The 22,556-nt window shown below is 40.9% G+C and overlaps 1 protein-coding gene across 2 annotated transcripts in view; it reads left to right on the forward strand.

Moving 5' to 3' along the window:
- ARL3 (ARF like GTPase 3) overlaps nucleotides 1-20,397 on the forward strand; it is a 33,509-nt gene extending 13,112 nt beyond the window's left edge. For both annotated transcript variants that reach the window (XM_079977520.1, XM_079977519.1), the window contains exons 4-6: nucleotides 4,063-4,113; nucleotides 5,400-5,585; nucleotides 16,962-20,397. In XM_079977520.1, coding sequence (XP_079833646.1) covers nucleotides 4,063-4,113; nucleotides 5,400-5,585; nucleotides 16,962-17,009 — 285 coding nt within the window. In that variant the 3' untranslated portion in view covers nucleotides 17,010-20,397. The remainder of the gene's footprint in view (nucleotides 1-4,062; nucleotides 4,114-5,399; nucleotides 5,586-16,961) is intronic.
- Nucleotides 20,398-22,556: the final 2,159 nt, after the last annotated feature.

Below are 22,556 nucleotides of genomic sequence, written 5' to 3' on the forward strand. Positions count from 1 at the left end.
ACCAGCTCATTCAGTTGGCTTTTGAAGCACAGTTGAAGAAGCATTTAGAAGGCCTGCTAACCAGAGGATAAAGGAAGACAAGTCCCTTGATGACATTTTGCTCGTTGGCAAGGTCTGCTTGGCCTTGCCATTATTGCTATCATGACTTCATCAGTGAGGCAGTAGTTCATTGTTGGATGCAGAAAGGACTGGTGATGGACAAAAGTCAGAACTACAAAGGGCAGACTGAATACTTGGCTTTCTCTGGAAGACAGCCATGAACCAATATCTATGGGTTGTATCCAGACTTTGTGTAAGCCTAGCACCCCATGGAAAGCTCTGTTATATACAGTGGTGCCTCGCAAGACGAAATTAATCCGTTCTGTGAGGCTCTTCGTATAGCGGTTTTTTCGTCTTGCGAAGCAAGCCCATTGACAGCTTAGCGGATTAGCGCTATTAGCGGTTTAGCGGCTTTTAGCGGATCAGCTGATAAGCGGCTTATCAGCGGATCAGCTGATAAGCGGCTTAGGGCTTAGGAAAAGGGGGGGGAGGGAAAACCCCCCGCAGGAACTCGCAAGACATTTTCGTCTTGCAAAGCAAGCCCATAGGGAAATTCGTTTTGCGAAGCGCCTCCAAAACGGAAAACCCTTTCGTCTAGCGGGTTTTCCGTCTTGCGAGCCGTTCGTCTTGCGGGGCACAACTGTAGTAAGAGGACAGAAGGCACTCTGTAGCGTGAGGAGTCTTTTACACATGCAGAGCCTGAAAAATCCTATATATTGATTTATATATTTATTTTCTATATAACTATATCAAAAGCATCTTGCAAAGCCAAATTGTCCAGGTGAAACAATAAAAATGTACAGATAAAAAGCCGAAGGGCAGTTGTGACAGCAACAATGAAATAAATCAAAGAAAAGCAGGAAGTATATAGATTGCTCAGTTAAAAGCCTGGAGAAAATAAAAGATTTGGACACCCGAAGGACACCAGTGTTGGTGCCTCACAAACCTGCCTGGGGAAGGGGATTAACAGGTAGGGCACCAGAAACAAGTGGTGGAGCGACATGGGTGGGGCACCATTGCTCTCTCGGCTTCCCATCACAGCAGGTCACTGGTGCTTATTGAGAGGGGAGGGGCAAGGTGTGGGAAGCTTGGCCCAGCGTAGGGTGTGGCAGTGGGAGCATTGGATTGGCTGCTCCTGCAGGGCATCATCACTGAAAAGGTGCACTCTCTTGTTGGCACCTGTCTTAACATCTTCCAGCAAGGGAATCTTGAGGAGAACTTCCAAAGTAGATCTTAAAAACATACTCCAGTCTGGTAAAGACGTGTATCACTGACATTACCGGGGAGGTTCTATGGAAGTTAACTGCAGGCTTCAGGACTCTGCACCCTTTTTTGATAGCAGCAATTAACTGAACATGTTCCAAGTGCAGTACTGCAGGCACATCCATTCAAAAAGCAGGGTATCTGTTATAGCTAGGATAAAGGATTGTGGGATGGGGAACTTAGCTGCTAAGTGATTAAGATCATTTTACCAGTCCCCCTGCCTCCTCTTCTACTGAGGGGAGGTAGCATATGCTAACGAATGTCTGTAAATCCTGTATCTTGGCAGGTTTAGCTAAGTCATGAAGATTTCAAACAGTTAATCAACTATTCAACTCAAATATCTATGCAGTTCTTGGATAGAGACAAAGATGGAAAGTGCTTTTTTAACTTCTTTATTTTTCAGTTTCTAAAAATATATATAACAATCCCCATAAAGCCCCACTGCCCAAGAAAGGAAGAAGTAAGTGTATGTTTAAACTAAGACCAAATGGATACTTAGGAACCCCCATCATCTCCAGTCTAGGAATCTCAACAAGAAAACCTTGACGTTTGCAAACACAAGAGTAGACAAATGAAAAATCAATTTTATCACTTCAATCCATTTTATGATTTATGCCATCATTTGCCCAGATTTCCTTTATATCCGATTCACTTTGATTGCCTATGGGCATTCTTTCTTTTTTAAAAAACAAACCTAAATCCATGAGCAGGGGCATTCCCCCTTTCTGATCTATCATTTACAAAAATGTTTTGAAGGAAATGCTGGAACACAGAACCCAAACTAGCCCCGTGTGCCTTGGAAACAAGACAGCTTGCTAACTAAGATGCCTGTCTCTGCTCTAAACTGAAGAGTATTACACAAGTGAGAGGCCCCTCCAAGAATATTTTTAACACATGAAGTGATTGCACATTCATAAACATGCAGGTGTTCTTGAATGGGAGATACTCCAGCTACCCACACCTGTGCTATTTGGAAGCTATGCACAGTCAAATAAAGGTGTGTATATTTGAATGATTGCATATTCAGACACACACCTGCAGCTATTTGGCATCGAGCCTTCTAGTTATGGGAAGTAGGCACTTGACGTGTATCTACCTTGGTTGGTGCAGTGCTGTTCACTGTGGCATTGCCATAAGGTCTGCAGTCTCGAGTTGTGAATGAGATGCTTTTCACAAGTTACGCTTAGATAAGAGGTCCTTGGGGAACAGCCAGATGCTATAGGGATGCTTCTGTAAGTGCAGCCTTCGTGTCTGAGGACTAAACCAGTGTTTCACCCTCACAACAAAAGTGCCCCATTACTATAAACATTGTCTTCTTTGGGGTAATATACCATTTTGCCCCATGGCTGGTTCTGTAACTACTAACTAACCTAAGACTCAAAGTTGTTGAGGCTGGTTGCCACCCATATGCCCAAGTATTACAGTGACCCAGTTTTGATGAGCATATCTTATGTTAATAAAGCTGAGATGTGAGTGAGCCTTTTGCCTAAGGTCATGGCCCCTTTCCTCCCTACCATTTTGACACAATTTCCCATAGTTTCCTGTTTTTTCCCAAACCTGGAAATTATGGTTACTATCTTTGGAAAAACCCAGAATTCTAAACCAACTTCAAAATGTGGTCTACATTCCTGGCTTGTTACAAAGATGGTAACCATAATTTCTCAGTCTGGACAAAATAAGACGACACAATTAATTAGAAAAGGGGAGTCTTCTCGATGTTGTTGGACTGCAGCTTCCATCATTCCTGACATTTAGCTGCCTGAGACAGATGGGAGCTGTAGCCCCACAATGTCTGGAGGGTACCACATCGCCTACCCTTGAATTAAAGATTCAGGTCGGTAGCCGTGTTGGTCTGACGCATTCGAAATAAAAATAAAAAAATTAAAAATTGTCCAATAGCACCTTATAGACCACCTAAGTGTGTTCTGGTATAAGCTTTCATCTGAAGAAATATACATGCACACAAAAGCTTACACCAGAACAAATTTCGTTGGTCTATAAGGTGCTACTGGACAATTTTTATTTTTTTTATTTTTATTTGAATTACAGACTTCCTGCTTTAATTGCAACTCACATGAAGGGAGAAGGTAAATGACAGCCTGTTTCGACATGGCTTGTTCTTCTTTCAGCTTGTTAAGATATGATCATCCAAATGTGGCCACTGTCTATCTTATTTTCAGTTGGATAATATAAGCTAAAATTTGGGCTGAATGCATTGATTTTCTGGAATCTCTTCTTGCTGGCTGTAAGTTGTAAATGGCTAACAATAGCCAGGGGTAAGAAAATTTTCCATCCAACCCACAAAAAGGAAGATGACATTATGGGGAGTAAGAAGATGCTGATGGGATATAAAGATCTATGTGATGAACAATTTTTCAAGACCCCCTGCTTCCTCTTCTGCTGAGGTGTGGAAGTGCATTAAGTCCCCCACCCACCCACCCACACTGATTATGTAATTATAGACACATTTTAGTAACTTATCACTTGGTAAATGGATGTTTGTATGTATTCACACACGCCAAAATAAATATCTGTGCTGAATCTTGCCAAGGTACAACCATCCACTGTCAGAATAATGGGAATTTTCAGACATGATATATAGGTGAATAAAAGTTTTCCTGACTGCAGGTTCCTTAAAAAGGAAGTAATGCCAAGTCAACGTGATTGGAAATGGGCTAGTGGGAAGACTTGTTTTTTCACATTGATTATTATTTCACATTGATTATGTTGCATTCTTAACTATTTTGCCTTTTTTTTTAGATTTATGTCATTGATAGTGCAGATAGAAAGAGATTTGAAGAAACGGGTCAGGTAAGTAATGCACAACTTCAGGAAATCTCTGTATGCCTTTTTCTATAATGTATATATAATGTATAAGTAAATAGAACACTGTCAGACATTTGAAAAGGGACTGATGTACAGTTTGCCGTTTTAAAAGCAAGCTAAGCCTTGTTAAGTTTAAATTATTGTTTTCTGCCAAATGAATTAATGAACATTTAGGCTACTCTTCTGAGTTTTAAAGCTCTTTTCTGTTTTCCTCAAGTAAAACCCAAAGAAATAGGATTGTTCTGCTGGGACAGTTAAGACTGGTACAGCTATAGCCATTTCTAGCTATCTGGCTACCATAATTAAGACTACAGAGATTTGTATAGCATACAGGGACATAGTGCTCAATTACAGAATACACAGCATGGATGTGCTTCTATAATAATGTGCTAGTGGTGGTGGACTACAAAGTGCATCAGAAATAATCGTGCATTGATAATCTTCAACAACATCTGTAAAGGACTTGCTAACCACCCATCTATGAATTCTGTTCTACCTCTTCCAGTATTGTTCCTTCTGGTACCTTTCAAGTTTAGGACTGGAAGGTTTAACATTCCTGGGCACCTGCCCATTATTATAGGCCTGTTTCCTTACAGTTCTAAGGCCATCTTACAACAAGTTTAGAATGAGATTTAGCAGGCTCCATTTCCCATTTTCTTTAACTATCTAATCCCTAACGCATTCATTGATATTATCAACAAATGATGTCTGTATGAGCGCTTTGCATCCCTTTTAGTAGCCAGAACAGCTGCCTTTTATGAAGATGAGCTTGTTTCTGGATAGAGATTTTATCAGTGATGTCCTATGCATGAATTACAGTTGATTAAACTGGAACAAAGTTCAAAGCTTGCTGTTAGCATTCCTGCAGAATTTGAAGCATATGTAGGATAAAACCACCTGTTTTCAAGGGCTGCTCAATTCTACTAGCAAGTCAAGTTATAACTGTGCCAGCATGTATTTTTGCTGTGTCATCAGTGCTGATCTCTAGAGGGTTGGGATTGACAGTGCCTTGAAAACAACTGGTAATATTGGACTGAGCTAAAACTTTCTCCGTTCCATAAACAGAGGGATTTGCTTTTAAATCTTTGTCTCAGTAATTGTATGTACCAGTTACTTGTTTTACTATAACATCTGTGCTTCGCTGAAACATTAGCATTTACTATTTGTCCTATATGTTACTAAAACATGTACAACTACTTAGATACAACAATCAGCCTCCCATTGCCAAAGGCTTTTTAAAAATACTGGCTGCATCTTTATGATTCTTACAGGAGCTAGCGGAACTCTTAGATGAAGAGAAGCTAAGTGGTGTTCCTGTGCTCATCTTTGCGAACAAACAAGATTTGCTGACGGCAGCCCCTGCTGCAGAGATTGTAGAGGGTCTGAACTTGCACACGATCCGTGACAGAGTCTGGCAGATTCAGTCTTGTTCGGCCCTCACAGGAGAGGGTGTGTCGGTGAGGAGGCAGTGTTTATTCTGGCAGAATAGCCTTTCCACTGGTCTGAATGAGAAATGCACACACACACACACACACACACACACACACACACACACCCATTCTGGATCATAATGTATGATGTATTTATTGCAAAACTGGAAACTCAAGAAAACAAAGCAAAAAATGTATAGCTTGGTGTGTGGAGGGAGGTAAAGACTTCTAACACAGACTCAGGCTCTCTCATGAGATTCTCCCTCCTCCTTAAACTTAGAGTCTCCATTACATCATTAGGGTCTCATGATGCTGTTTCAACATTGCTTGCCTGATCTATATACATATACTGTAGGGTGGTATTCAACTGAGTTTTATTTAGAGTAAATCAAAATTAATAGTTTTAACTTGGCCATTTTTATTTACTTCAATGGGTCTTCTCTGAGTAAAACGTACGGTAGTTGACTACCACCCATAGTCAGGCTGACTTGTCAACTACAACTTTCAGTGAATTTTCTATTTCCAGTGACCACTTCCCACCAGGCAGCATTCTGTCTCTCATTCCCTCTCTCTCTCTCTCTCTCTCTCTCTCTCTCTCTCTCTCTCACACACACACACACACACACACACACACACTTTAAGGGAGGAGACAAATACTTCATTTTGGGAAACTCTTCTATAAAAAAAAATGTTTGGCAAAATACCTTGCATTATATTAATATTAAATGTATCATGGGTCCAATGGAACATTCTTCCAGTTGAGGTTAGACAGGCCCCCTCACTGTGGAGCTTCTGGCACCCACTGAAGACTTTTTTTTTTTTTGTTCCAACAGGCATTTTGGTTGTAGTCTGATTTTAGAGTTTTAACTGAATTTTACCTTTCCTTTGCAATGTAGTTCATCTACATCACTTGGAGACAATTGTATCTAAGCAGTATATAAATTGATAAATTTGCAGTGTGCAAAGCCCTCAGTGCAGTGTGTAAAGAAAATATCAAAATAAAAATAGTTGAGCATTAGCTACTCAACATAAATTACATACACACATGCACATACATCACTAGATACAGAATAAGAAAGTGGCCACTATGATCTCATATTAGATTAGTAAATTGGATTTTGCTAGCTTTGTGTATCTTGTGGTGGTAGCAATGGAGAGCAGTATCCTATAAGCTATTTTAATTGGTCTCTGTTTTTGAATGTGACAGCTTTTCATTTCTTTGAAAACTGGACACCGACAGTGAGCCAGTCATACAAACTGCCCACAGATGAAACATTGCCTATGCTGCAGATACGACACATAAACACTATGGCCCCTATCCAGGTTGATTCATAGGCAATTAACTATAAACTCCGGTGGCTTTGTAAGGATGAGGATGCACAACTGCATACAGATCTGTACACAGATTGTGACAGATCATTGAGGCCTGGATGAGCACCACAGTGTGGATGGGGAGACCAGTGAGCATCTGTCATGCATGTGGAAGGTTATTTCTGCACACAAAATATCCCTTGCTGGATTGGTACACATCTGTCCACTCAGATATCTGGGGCCTCTCTTTGAGCTTTCGTTGGAGCTGAGTTACAACTGTTGGTTGGCATCCATCTGTCTAGGAAGACAATGGAAAAGTGCTCCTTCGGATGTTAAGTCAAACCATTGGAGAGTTAAAGCGCCTGCCGTGGCTGTAGAGAATGATACAGGAGAGACGTGTTTTGTTGCAGTTGGGTTAGATGGAGGCATCTTGTTGTACTGATACAGGTGTACCATGGCATTTCTTCTTTATGTGCTCCTTCCAGCGGTCATTCCTCCTCTGTTCACTGCTGTGGATACATGACCTGATTGTCCACAGGCACAGCAATAATCTGCAAGGGATTCCCATGCATCATGGTTAATGTTTCCAGCCTAATGGATCCTGCCATCTTCCATTCTGTGGACAGGACGAATCCAGTGTAGACATCATTGAGACAGGAATGTGAACACGTTGGGAATGAGGGCTTGGGAGAGCACAAGCTGTCCTGCCATGTAATGCCCAAAATCTTCCTGATGCGGTCCATGTAGAAGGCATTGAGACATCATTGCTCCTGGCGGTTGTAAGTTGCCCAAGACTCACTTCCATAAAGCAGTGTGGCTCAACACGCAAATCTGATAGACCTTCATCTTGGTACTGGTCATTAGCATCACATTCTCCCATACTCTTGTGGAGTGGTAAGCCATTGACGTAGCTGCCTTGCCAATAAGCTTGACCTGCTCACAGGAGAAGTAGCTTGTTATGGTGGACCCCAGGTAGACAAAATCATCTACCACCTCAAGCATGCGCTCACCAATGCTGATGCATGGAGTGTTGGCGACACCTGGAGAAGGTGCATGGAGAAGGTGACACATCCTGACTCAGGATGTTGTTCTTTGTCAGGCTAACGACTGCACTCCATGCAAGCTTAGGCAAAACAGTTGATGAGACTCTGTAGAGCTTCCTCAGAGTGCTCTGTCAAGGCTGCATCATCTGTAAACAACATCTCTTGGATAAAGACCAGCTGCACTTTTGTCTTGGCATGGAGATTTGCCAGGTTGAACAGACCCCCGTTGCTCCTTGAATGGATTACACACTGTCTTTAGTCAAGCTGAAGGCATATGAGAGCAACAGGGAGAAGAAGTTGGGGCAAGAACACAACCCTGTTTTACACCATTCTTTATAGGGGAGATGTCCGAGGATGAGCCATCATACTGGACAGTGCTGCACATGTTCTCATGAAAGAAAGGACATGATCATCTTGTGGAGCTTAGGTGGGTGTCCTATTTTACTGAGCAGTGTAAAGAGTCGTTTTTGGCTGATGTGGTCAAAGGCCTTTGACAGGTCTATGAAGGTGACACAAAAGGGACACCTCTGCTCTCAGCAGCTAATGCAATGAAAAAATCATGTTGAGTCTTGACCTCTGAGCTCTAAAGCTGCATTGCGACTTGGGATAGACCCTGTCAGTGAGTGACTTTAATCTGTTGAGAACTATCTGGGCGAAGGCTTTCCTCCCAGTAATCAGCAGGAAGATTCCTTGGTAGTTGTTACAATCATGGCAGTCACCTTTGTTCTTGTCGAGAGTCATAGTGCTGGAGTAGTGTGTGTCTTGTGGTGCAGATCCTGTTTCCCAACACAGCAAGAGAAGGCTATGGAGGTGCATCACGAGGGAGGAGTTGAGGCCAGCACTCAGCACTTCTGCTGGGATTCTGTCCTGTCCTGGGGCTTTATCACATGCCTGAGAGTTGATGGTGTTCTTCAGCTTGTCAAAGGAAGGAGGGACATCCAGCTCTTCCAAGACACTCGGAGTCTGGATGCTGTCAACTGCTGTGCTAGCAACCACGTTTTCTTGCCAGTACAGTTTTTGTAGTGCTCTGCCCATTGCTTCATCTGCTTGCTGTGGTCTGTGATAATCTCTCCAGATAAGATTTTTAGTGGTGCAGTTTTCCTGACTATGGGTCCAAAGGCTTTCTTGATGCCTCCGTACACTTTTTAAGTATTGCCACTATTAGCAGTGAGTTGAATGTTCTGACACGGCTTTAGCCAGTAATCATTGGCACATCTTTGCCCAGTGGCCTGGCAATCAAAAGATTCCAGTGTACCCTAAATGTGAAGTTTAAAGAATAGTTAATTTGTGCATTGAAGCTGAGGTAAATATAGAAGAATTGTTGCTTCAGCTCTTCAGGAAAAAGGAGATGTAGTGTTTCAGTCCTAGTTCACAGCATTAAAGAACCACCCTAGAGGCTGGTGACAGAACATGGAAGTGTTATCAGATATTTATTTAGAAGGCTATAAAGAGAAAGCAAATATGCCAGCTGGGAGGAGGGAAGGTACCCAGGAGGCTGTTGCATGAATAACAAGAGTGCAAGTTGGCAACAGTGGATTTGAAAAGAAAATAGGACTTTCTGTGGAACAGAAACATACAGAGAATGAGTTAATAGGGAACGGTTTGTGACAGCCCCAGGGCAGAGTATAAAAAAAAAAGAATAAATAATGACAGCAAACGAAGGAGAAATGGTTTGAAGGTCATTTTAATTAGTTTTGTAGATTAAGCTATAGTCTGCAGAACTCAGTAGTTAAGGCTGGGGATTTCAAGGTTAATGAGATTACATTATGGTTAATAAATTATATACATTTAGAGAATTTAACTATTATTTGAAATGGGTCTCTTTAAATAAAAATGTTAATTAAGAAAGGAATCCGCTGCGAGCTTGCCCTGTATCTATTTGATACCAGTGAAAGGTTCTGATCAAGAGGCTTTGAATGTAAAGAGTGCCCCCGGTTTATTTCCATGAGCAGTAATGTAGAGCAGCCCCATTGTTTATAATTGACTCTCACTCTCCTTCAATGCACCAGTCAGGCTTCCTGCCATTGTTCAGAGAAGATAATTTTTTACCATACCCAGATTTGTACCAGGCCTTTTGTTCTTCTCATTTAACAAGCTAAAGAGAGACAGGAGCAGGCTGGCTAGAAATATCCCTCATACTACAGAATAAGGGATCAGTCAGCTCAGCGCTTCTGTTTGCCAGTACACAACTCAGGTTTATAAGCTGACATGTGAATTGCCACAAAAGAGACTTGTGGCATTTATGCTTCTCCACCCCCGCATCCACATGTTCATTTAGCACACAGACACCCACACACATGTGAGCACTTGTGAAAATACCAGACACCATCCTATAGAAAATGTGTTTGCAGGCACATGATGGGAAAGCCCAGAACAGAAGCCAGTCTTCAGAGTGAAGCTACTATAGTTTTCCTCCAAGCAATGAGGGCCACAAGCAACTGGAGCTGACAGTACTCAGCTGAATAAATGCCAATATCTTTTAAATCTAAGTCCTTCATAATTAGGATAGAATTTGAAGTATATTTGGCTCTGGTGTTTTATTTAAACAGAAATAAGAGGGAAATAGAGTTGCTGTAAAAGACTGCCCTTTTTCTTTTTTAGAAAAGGACGCCACAATATATTTTATTATTTATTAATTTACTACCAATGTGTTTTCATTTCAACATTCATTTCATTGTTTTCATTCATGTACTAAATCAAACTAAATGGCAATGGGAGCAGTTATGTCACCTTAATGTATAGGTTTATATTTTTGTATTATAATCTTACAAAAGTGGTAAAGCTTGAACGGCGTCAGGTCATTTTCTAAAAAGAAGTCTTCCACATCACCAGCTGATTACTGGTGCAGATATCCTGGTTTGGAGGTTTTACTGTAAAAAATAATATTCTGTATTTTCTCCTACTCTTACTCTTACTCTCACTCTTACTGCAGTGACCTTTTATTACAGCCAATGATAGTTGGGGGCAGGAAATACTTTTTCACCTCTTTTTATCCCCTAGCCATTGTCCTTCCTTTTCCCACTACTTTGTGTGTACTCATTGTTTTTTTAAATAAGTTATTGGGAAGTCTGTTCACTTGTCTTGACACATTTGCAAATATCGTATAAAGGCCTTGAAGAGTCTGTTATCATGGGAGACTGCTTGATTGCTCGATTCCAGGAGACAAAGGAATGTGCAAGCAGGTAAGGAATTAGTGGGTTTTAGATATTAACAGAGACAGAGAAAGGCCAGTATCATAGCGGAGAGATGTCCATGCCATCAGGTGTGCAAGACAGGATTGTGATCGTACAAAGAGGCACAAAAGGAAATGGCTGGATTTTCTAACTATTTTTAACTCATCTAGCTTAGTTGGTAATGGCAGATTCCAGCCATTGAGAAACACACACACTGATACCTGGAGTCATTTGATCTTTATGCACTATCATTATTGGGAGACAACTGCCTCTTGCTATTTAAGTTAAATAAGGTTAATCAGATGATTGAAATAGGGGCTGTACTTAAAACATAGCCAACCCTATTCCCTTACTTCTGGTTTCATACTTTCTGTCAGTTTGTAACTGCACTTGTGATGTTGTGTTTAGCCACGTATAAAAGACACGTATGCTGACATTGTGGCATATAGAGTATAGGCACAAAAATATAAATGCTATAGTATAAACATAATTTGAAATTATCTATTTATATAGTTACAATGGAGCAAAACACACACACACACACACACACACACACAGCGCACACGCAAGAACAAGAACAAAAAAACAAACACCCTAACCATACATATACTGGCTGTGACTATCCAGCATTGTTCTTGGTATCTTTATGAATAGTTCTGTGAGAACAACAGCTTGGTGTACATCAGCAATGACAACCTCAAATTTCAGATTGATTTTTTTAAAAGAGAATAAAAATAAACTGCTGCCATAATAACTTTATATTAACTAGTGTGGTCACATTTGGTATACTGTATACAATTATGACCAAGTCATCTCAAAAAGAGTAAGGTAAAGAAGGAAAGGGTAGAAAAAAGCAACCCAAATGACCAAGCAGTGGGAGCAGCTTCCCTGTTAGGAAGGTTAAAACATTTGGGGATTTTTAGTTTGTTTTTTTTAAACAGTATCCCTGGAAGGACATAATGCAGGTTCACAAAGTATGTATGTTGTGGAAAGTGTGGACACTCTATGTCTCATAACACTACCACTTAGGGTTACCTAAATGTCGTTGATTGGTGGTAGATTGAGAAGAAACAAAAGGGGCATTTGTGAGACTTCTGGGAGAAAAGATGGCTGACTAGTCATCTACTGCCAATACGCCATCAACAGAGATAATTACATGGTGATTAATGATAGCCAAGACGTAAATCTTGGTTATCACATTCTCTCTTTGAAAATAGGGGGATCAAAAGCATTAACCTCTAATGCTCTGAAGAAAGCTGCTCTTCCCTCCAGAGATCAGGAGGTTTTCAGATGCAGTGAATAACTTGAAGTGAGGTACTGCCACCATGCCCAGACACCACATAGTAGCCCTGAAGGTTACCCCTCAGGGCATTAGGTCAATTAAACCTCCCTTCTTTCAATTACCTCTGAGACTATGATGAATTACGACTGGGGTGATCTATCTGCCAATTAAACTTTCACGTGGAATGTGAACTGACTGCTGGCATAAGAAGAGGCATTAATTAACAGGCTGGGGAAAAAACAAAAAGATTAAAAAAACCAAATATTTTAACTGTTTGCGACTAAGAAAGATTATAAACAGATAAGGGAGCTGTGGTTGTTAAAATTTTTCATTTATATTACCTTTAACTCTCTGTACCTTTCGTGGAGTGTTGACTGCAAAAGTGAACTTAATCCCTTAACTGTGGGAAAGGAATGTGCTTCTTTGGTAAAGAGACAGACACAAGTTTTCAAGGCAGAGACTAGGTAAAAGTACTGTTGAACACACCACTGACTTATAGTGTCATGAGTCAATTATTGGGTGAGGAATTAAAAGAGCTCAGAGCTGAGATGCATAAAATGTTGAATGAAAATGGAACAGAGAAAGATCAGACAGAGCCTGGGGCGGGGGGGCGGAATAATTCCAGAACATGAGAGTGGGATGGTAAAGTTGGAGGCAGTAAATGATGAAATGGAGAGGACCGCCACATAAATGCCTGAGGTGTAGAATGGACAAACGATGGAGGTGTGATGCTGGAGGAGTGGAACAAAAGCACTGACCAAGACATTAAGAAACCTCTTGAGATGGCAGAGATAGGGCTGACAGAGAAAGTATTCTGTGTACAATTTGGAGTGGATTTAAAGGAAACATCTACCAAACTTCTGGTGATACACTTGGAAAAAGAATGGAAGAAATGGAAATAGAAGGAGTCCCCCCCCTTATTATTTTTTTATTAAATTAGGATGGAAAATCACAGCCAACAGGAAACAAGATTGGAATATATGGAAGTGGGTATGAATCAATGAATATACTATGGATTATTATTCTAATAATGGAAGTTGGAATTTTATGGAAATAAAGTTGTCATACCATACTGGAGGAAAACCATTATTAACATTTAGTGATAGTAACAATTGGAGAGCCCCTTTTAGACTTTTTGTGTGAAAAGGAAAAGGAATGAACTTAAGATATGCGTGGCTGAAGATTGGAAAAACATTGTCTAGCAGATCGAGAAACAGCTGGATATTTTCCTAGAATACAGCTGGATACCATCCTGGAGTGAACACTTTGGATATTTTGAATAATCTTTATAGATCTAATTGACAGATGGAGAATCTGAAGTCGTTTTATTTCTATCCTCTCCTCTCCTCTTTTTCTTTTTTTATTATCTTTTTCTTCCTGTCTTTTTTCTTTTTCTTCCTTCATCTACTTTGTTTTTGCTTATGTTTTATTTTGTTTGTTGATTTCCTCTACTCTGAGGGTACACACAGGAAGGTGATGGATGACTGGTGAAACACCCTGTGTGAGAGGCAGGGAAGAGAAGAACTCCCAAGGTGGGAGGCTGGGAGAAGAAAGGGAAGCATTCAGGGAGGGGTCCACCCTCTTTTGTGTGAGACAAGGAGAGGGCCTCTCTTCTTTGCTTTCTTCTTTATTTTTACTTAGATTAGTTTGTTTTTCATTATATTGTATGGTGAAAAGTTGCAATTAAAAATTATGCAAAAAAAGAAGAAACAAAAGGAAATACTATTCCACATAATACATTATGAACCTCTACAAGGGGTGGCGACAGCCATTGGTTTAGATGGCTTCAAAAGGGACCAGACAAATTCAGGGAGGATAGGGAGCTAAATGGAACCATCACATGCAGAGGCAGTACACTTGTGAATATCTGGTGCTGGAGACTTACAGCAAGGGAAGTGTAGTTGTCTTTCATGCCCTGTTTGTGGGCTTTCTGAACGCATCTGGTTCTCCATTGTTGGAAATAAGATGTTGGTCTAGAAGGGTTTTAGTCTTATCTAGCTGAGCTTGTCTTACTGTTAAATAAAATAAAATTCTAATGCAGATGTAACAACAGCCTTACTGATTTTATTTTCAAATTTCTGCTTCTCTAATTACTAGCTTCCTGTTTCTTTCCCTGCTGGCAAATAGCCACCAATTCTTTACCAGAATTTGATCCCATTAAGCTGATCTCTGCATTTTAGCTATCTGATGAGAACATTTATTTCCCATCATTGAACTTGATACTGACAATTATTTGTGTGGAGTATGGGAAACGGTTTACCTGCAGATTAAAAAAATATGTGTGTGTTTTATCCTCTTTGATCCAGGGAAATTGATCCTTTTCCCCTTGTAGTCTCTGTGTTAATTTCACACACTCATTCCCCACAAACCAATTAGGGACAGTCAGAATTCTCTTTGAACCAGCTCTTGCTATGAAAGTGATTTTTGGATGAGTTCCTGCCTTCAAAGTAAAGTGACCCAGATATGAATTGAAAAGCCATTTGGAGTTCACCTTTCCTCCTGCATAGTGCCTTGTCATTCTTTTGCCCTTGTTATACAGTCAGGCTCGCAGCCACAGTAAATCCCATCATAAACTCCTCTTTATGAGCCTCTGCTGTGCAGTGTTCAGGTAGCTGAGTTTCCCTTTGGCTGAGCTCCCTTGTGGCATTGGGCAGTGTTAGAGTCCCTCTGTATGGGTAGGTTCTAGTCTGCTTCTACCTGGGAGATGGGGTGCCTGGTGGTTGTTTTGCAGGGATGTATTGTTTATGGGATTGTTGTGCTGAATATCAAAGGAGTGTCAGCAGATATTTATGACTTTAAGCTGTCTCAGCTCTCCTACATTCAAAATGAATGAGGAGTGCTGCTTGCCTTGTATTCCATGATGTGTGCAAACACGATTACTGCTTTAGAGGCAACAGGAGCAGCAAAAACTGTTGCAGAAAGCTCTGTTATTTTTTAAAGAAATTGCTCTATGCAACCAGATTTCTAAAAGGTGCAATAAAGGAAGTTGGCATGTATGTTTCCTAATTGCTGTAGAACTCCCTTAGTTTTACAAAACATTTACTTCCAGCATTTTGACTGATGTATGTAAGGCTCTTTCAGCATTTAGAATTTCTTCACAAGGTCTTGGGTAGCAAGGGAGCATGTGTCCTTGGTGCTGTAAGGGCAAGCAAGCAGCTGTAGGGAGGAGCAGGCAACTTGTTGAGTTCTGAAACATTCTACCATTACTTTTGGGAACCCCACCCAAACCTTTTTTCTGGGGTATTTTCTGCAATGAACATGAGTCAACTGTACTGGAACTTGCTGTGTATGCATGTCCTTTAACAAATTAATCCACATGTGCTTTTATTTTTTTAAAAAAGGAAGCTGAAATCTGCAGGCCTTCCAGTTATGTTGAAGACTTTACCGTATATACAGCAACATGCTCAGCTCCGACCATTCATTCTTGCTGACACAAAACTGTGGGCTATTAAGATTAAATCAAAGAGGGCCAGGGACTTGGGTAAAGGTGCATGAAAACCAACATTTTTTGTATGTCATTTCCTAGGCTTTCTCCTTTATTCAAAATCTTGTACGTCATTGGAGAGATTTGTAATTGGACTAGATGGGCCAATCTCTAAGCTCTCCAATGAAAGGATGTCAGCAAGGCTAGAAGGACCTCAGCCTGAGACTTGGGAGGACCACTAATAGATGGGCCAGCTGTCTGAGTCGCTATATGCTCTTGGTAGTTCTACATCCCTGCCTCCTTCATTATTAGTGCATTTCTAAGTGCAGTTCCTTTTGCTAATACTTTATACCTTTGCAGCTGTGCATTTTGCCACCTACACTGCAATAATAATAATAATAATAATAATAATAATAATAATAATTTTATTATTTATACCCTGCCCATCTGGCTGGGTTTCCCCAACCTTGTTAATTTCATCTATAAAAAATTATTTATTGGAAGCTATTTCATGATCTCATCTTCGGGTATCTCTCTATCTTTGCTCCCTTTTTGGCAACTGCAGAATATTTTATCAGGGTGTGTATGGATGCAGCTGAGCAAATTTAGCATTTCATAAATGGGAGGAGACGATGAAAATCTCAAAGCTGCAGTCCCAGGACTAGGAAGCACACATGTATGGTGCAAAAGTTAAATTGAACATGACAAAGGTTTCTGTGTGATTACATCCTAAAATTGTATACTGCTGAGTTAGCAAAGGATCCTTGATATTCCTTCAAATTTAGATTTACAGTCCATCCTCTTCAAAATAAATCAGGATAATAACAACCACACAGTTGAAAGTGGGTGGATCCATGTCACAATTAAAGCCAAAGAGGGTCATGTTGACAGAAAAGCCTGATAAAAAGGCAGTAATTCCTAGTCCCATAAGTTTACCAACAAGACAAGGGATGTAAGATTAAGAAGGGCCATTTGTAGATCAGGTTTCCTAACCATAGTTGCACTAACAAGACAGAGCACTTCACATACGCTATTATATAGGATAGGGAAAAGCGAAACTTGAATGTGCGTTTGCAAAATGGGATAAGGGAGAGCTTATTGTGAGCTGGGCAAAAGCTGACCCTTTCCTCTCATCTAATGTTCCATTTCTTTGTTGTCTTGTTTTTGAAGGATGGCATGAACTGGGTCTGCAGAAATGTCATTGCAAAGAAGAAGTAAATGAACTGCGTTGCATGGAATTGGAGGGGCTGCAGGAGCCAAACACGCTAGCTGGCTGCTAGCATCTGACCAAATATTTTTCCATCTGTGTGCAGCTATAGCTGTTAGAAATGGGAACAGCAGCTAAGCCTACTGCCCAAATTCGAACTTTACCTTCTCTCTAGTATCATTTCCCTCCATATATGCATTTCTTCCCCCCACCCCTACCCTTTTTGGCATAAATAGTATTGAGAGTCTCCACATTCATCTGACTAAAGAATAAGATCTGAAAACAGGAGCAGATTGAAGTCTGCCATAAAGACTTCCAATGAGTTCCGCAGAGTGTAGGATGATCATAGCAACGTGTACGGGAGCCTGCTTCAGTTCTGAAGTCACTCAGGATGCTCACCTGGTGCCACTCAAAGCTTTTCTCATCAGCAAATGAGCTGATGCTTTATTAGCATCTGTGCTTCAGTTTTAAAACAATACATTACTTTGTAGAATGCTGGCAAGACACTCCTATGGCCTCATGAAGAGCCTTTATTATAGTGAGATATCCAGGTGTCTGCCCTTCCTTTCACAGAGACCTGCGTTGTAACTCAAGTTCTTATCAGTCTGAATGTTAGAAGCATCAGAGTGCTAGAGATGCTGTCATTATCAAATAAAACAGTGTCAGACTGCAGTGCAGTGTTGCCTTTTTGGTTGGTGTAAACAGACCAAGAGCTCTTTGACATTCAGTCTCGTTGCACTGTAAAAATCCCTCCATGAGGGTGGAGTTTAACAGCATATAGTGGTAGTCAGTTTAGTGCTCTTAAGTCTTAACTGCAGTGAACTGGTTAATTTAGGGGGTGTTGTTTTGAGAAGAGCTTTTGATAGGCTGCACCTGCCATGTAGCAAATGTGCTTCTCCCAAGTAGTCCAGACAGTAATAGACTGAGATTAACAGGTTCAATGTCGTGACTCTATCCAAATGAGTTGTTGTGGGTGTATAGTCTGGGATTGCTTTTTTGTGAGTCTGCCCTGCTTCCTGCACTGTTAGTTTAGAACTACATTTCAGAACTATCTGTGCAGGAAGTAACAGTCTGGATGTGTTCAAAAAGAGATGTCCCTCACTTCAGGAAATACCCAACCAATTTAAGTTGCAGTTTAGAGTTAAAGGTATAGATAAATTTCTGGCAAGAGAAGCATTCCTCTATCAGCCTTAGAAGAAAAGCCCAGAGTGTATAACTTCTTAAATACAGAATATTCGTTAGGAAAATGCATGAAGGATGCACTCTCCCCTTTGAGGGAATAGTCATATAGTATGATTGCGAAATCTCAGCATATCGCTACAACACCAGGAAATGACATAGGAGGCTGCTTCTCGCCTCTGGGTCATCTGCTAGATTTGTCCAAGTTCAAAGTAATTTGGCGAGGGCAGTCTTGCATGCAATGAATTTAGCACGCAGCATGCAGATTATAACCAGAGTATAGGGCAGAAAATGCCATGGCAACTATAATGCCCTTTCTCATTCCTAGTGGGAGGGAGTAAACTTGCTTGCTAAACCTTGGGCAATGTGTATACATTGTGGAGAGCCAGAGCACAATAGCTGCTTTCAGACATTTCTTGACCATATAATCCACTGTCACTATATTGTCTTTTTTTGCTTATTCGTTATTAATCTAAAGAGAGTAATGGCAATAATTTCTAGTCCACCTCAACTTGGATTTTGTCTTGCTCTTAATTTGTGGTTTGCAACAGACATAAATTCTAGATTAGAGAAATTAAGTCTATATCCCACCTACTTCAACGGATTTGTAAGGGTAATAAATCCATAAGCAAACATTACAACAATGAGCAAGAATAAAATAAGGTACAGAAAACAATCCAAATCAATCCATTGAGAACCCCCAGGCGTGACAGCTAAAATACATATTTGCACAAACTGCTAAAACATCACTAAGAGCAGATACTTCCTATTGCTTGCTTTCTATGCGGAAGCTGGTGACATGCTGCAAAGACAGATTTGCGTTTTAGAAAAGGCTTTCACTCTCTAGAGGTCCAGTGTGCAAAAGTGGCAGCAGAAATCTCATCTTTTTTTTTTTTTTTTTTTTTTTGCACTTGTAGCCCAATTTTAAAAGAAATGAAATTATGTCTGCAACTATTCAGTCCAAATGTTAGAGAGAGGCCTGTCTGCTCATGCCATAATGTCTGGAAGCATCTCCCTTAAAATTCAACAAACCTAAGTCAGCCTGTTCAGTTCAGGAAGAAGTACATTTCCTTCAGTGTGCAGCAAGCTAACAAAGCACCCCCAATACTTCCTACCCAGTTGACAAACTGTGAAGCAAACTGACCATGCTGCCTTCTCTGCTTCTATCTTTGAGCACAAAATACAGCTCTCTGTTATCTCAGACAATGAATGCAGATTGCCCAAGGGCTGTCCTGTTTCTGTTTCTCATCTCTTGCTAAGCATATTTTTTTCTTGAGAATGAGATCTCACTGGTACTGGTGCAGCTCACTGAGCCAAAAGGAACTACCATGGTCCATCGACTTCAACAAGCAGCTATCATACCAGCATCAAGTTTGAATCATTTTGACCTAACTAGATCTTCTAAGAACTAGAAGACAGGGCTGACCCAGTGACCCCAGAGGCCAATATCCTGGCTCTGAATATGACCTCTGCCAGATGGATGCTTCGCAAATAAGTTGCAAAACATAGGACAGTTACAGAACAATCTCCCTCCTCTATTTCTAACAAATAGAAAAGACTGCCCTGAGCAGGCAAATTCGCAACTTCTAACTGTTTAGTTCACAGTTCTTAAAACCAAGCTTTATGGTTTTCTAATCCTTTTTTAAAAACAATTTTATTCCAGCTCTGCTATTGGCTTTCACAATATCCCCGGTTCAGTTAGTTCTGCACTGAATGTAGTGCGTGAAAGGGTTTTTCTTTCATTTAAGTACAACAGCCACACTGACTCTTTGAAAAGTTGTTTCACTATATATATGGTACATGTTTCCTATCTGAATACTGTGCTACATTTACAGGTAAGCCAGAATGGATGAAGTATAGCCTTGAGAGACCAGAGTAGTATTGTTCATGTAACATACTAGAATGAAGAAGGCATGTTTCAGATGTGGTTTAATTACTTGTTTCTTTGATTAAATATAGCAGGGTTTGCTCTCTTTTTTACATACCAGATGATGTTCAGTTGCTATAAAAAGCCATAGCTGCAAATGTTATCCATTACACCTTTTCCGTTCTCTCAATAGGGTACATCTGATTTTTTTGATTTTTTTTTTTAGTTCTTAGTTTTATTCTCTCTTTTTGACGTTCATGAAAAGGGTGTGTGTGATGATAAATTGGTAATGCTAAGCCTTGGTGTATATGTTTAGATGCTTGGCAAACTTGAATAAAACTTAGTAGAAATGACGCCTTTACGATTTTGTTTTATTTCAGAATGAAGTCTTGATTTTCTTTTAAGGAACTCCATTTGAATAGTCTGTTTGAAACGGCTGTGCATATAATTCCTCCAGGATGCTGCGATGTTCTGTCTATATACAGTTCATTTGAACATTTAACACTGTTTGTTGTTTCTGTATGCTTATGATTTTATAACCTAATGGCTCTCCTATTGAATATATGTGATCTCTGGAAACTTGCTTCCCATGGATCCCTAGGTACTGAGAGTCACAAGATTTTTACCTGTAGCAGGGATAGACAATGCAGTGCCCTCTAGATTTTATTGTACTATAACTCCCATGATCCCTAACCAATAGCCATGATAGCTGGGGCTGATGGGAGTTGTAGTCCAAGAACATATGGAGAGTACCAAATTAGTTTCTCCTGTTCTTCAGGTATCAGGTATCATATAATGCAAAGTGTAGGTAAGAAGTAAATCCCACTAAATCAGATATACTTGTTTTTCAGGATAAATGTTTAGTGTGCGCTACTGGGGGAGCCCAATCTCCAGGAGGCGATTGTGCCCCTCTTTCACTTGTCACTGTGTTGATTTCTTAGAACCTCATCTTTTGACAATCTGATATAGCGTTGTACATGGGAGGCCAGGGAACACAGAGAGAGGCCTTATACAGAGGCAAATCTAGCTCAGTGTTGTCTATGCTGACTGGCAGCTGCTCTATGGTTTGAGGCAAGAAACATTCCCAGTTCTACCTGGTGATGCCAGGGATTGAATCTGGGACTTTCTGCATACAAAGCCAGTGCTCTACCACTGAGCTATGGTTTGCTGTACAAGAACTACATGCAAAAAGACATGAATTTTTAAAACCATGGCTGGGTTTCAGATTGGGCCACTGATGACATATATGCTATGCTGGCGCTGTGGGTTAAGCCACAGAGCCTAGGGCTTGCCGATCAGAAGGTTGGCGGTTCGAATCCCCACGATGGGGTGAGCTCCTGTTGCTCTGTCCCTGCTCCTGCCAACCTAGCAGTTTGAAAGCACGTAAAAGGAGATAAATAGGTACCGCTCCGGCGGGAAGGTAAACAGTGTTTCCGTGTGCTGCTCTGGTTCACCAAAAGCAGCTTAGTCACATGACCCAGAAGCTGTACACTGGCTCCCTCGGCCAATAAAACGAGATGAGCGCCGCAACCCCAGAGTCGGTCACAACTGGACCTAATGGTCAGGGGTCCCTTTACTTTATTATATGGAAGGACAGATCCTGAAGCTGAGGCTCCAATACTCCTCATGAGAAGAGAAGACTCCCTGGAAAAGACCCTGATGTTGGGAAAGATTGAGGGCACAAGGAGAAGGGGACGACAGAGGACGAGATGGTTGGACAGTGCTCTCGAAGCTACTAACATGAGTTTGACCAAGTGGAAGACAGGAGTGCCTGGCATGCTCTGGTCCATGGGGTCACAAAGAGTCGGACACGACTAAACAACAACATTATGCTATAGGAAATTTGCATCTCTTCTGTTATGATCCACCATTTAAAAATGGTGTTTTGTGAATGACTACTTGTGCCACAATGTGGATAGTGATGCACATTTGAAGGTCTATATCTCTCCCCCCCCCCCGCACTGAATTTATCATTATTATTTATTAAATTTATATACTGCCCTTCATCATAATATCTCAGGGCGGTTCACAGAATAAAATACAAGATAAAAACGCAAGTAAATAATTGCAACAAAGCAATAATCCTCCCTTCCCACAGACGCATTTAAAAGGCTGTAGAATATTAATTGGTCAAAGGCCTGGTTGAAGAGGAACGTTTTCGCCTGGTGCCTAAAAATATATAATGAAGGCACCAAGCAAACCTCCCTAGGGAGAGCATTGCACAAATGGGGAGCCACTACAGAAAAGGCCTGTTCTCTTGTTGCCACCCTCTGGACCTCAAGTGGAGGAGGCACGTAAAGATGGGCCTCAGATGATGAACAGAGTCCAGGACAGTTTATATGGAGAGAGGCGGTCCTTGAAGTCTTGCAGTCCTGAGCCATTTAAGCCTTTATAGATCAAAGCCAGCACTTTGGAATTGGGCCTGAAAGCTAACTGGCAGCCGGTGCTGTCAGGCCAGGATCAGTGTTATACGGTCCAACTCTCTTGTCCCAGTGGGCAACCTGGCCTCTGA

Source organism: Podarcis cretensis (genome assembly GCF_951804945.1).
Source record: "Podarcis cretensis genome assembly, chromosome: 5".
NCBI classification, from domain to species: Eukaryota; Metazoa; Chordata; class Lepidosauria; order Squamata; family Lacertidae; genus Podarcis; species Podarcis cretensis.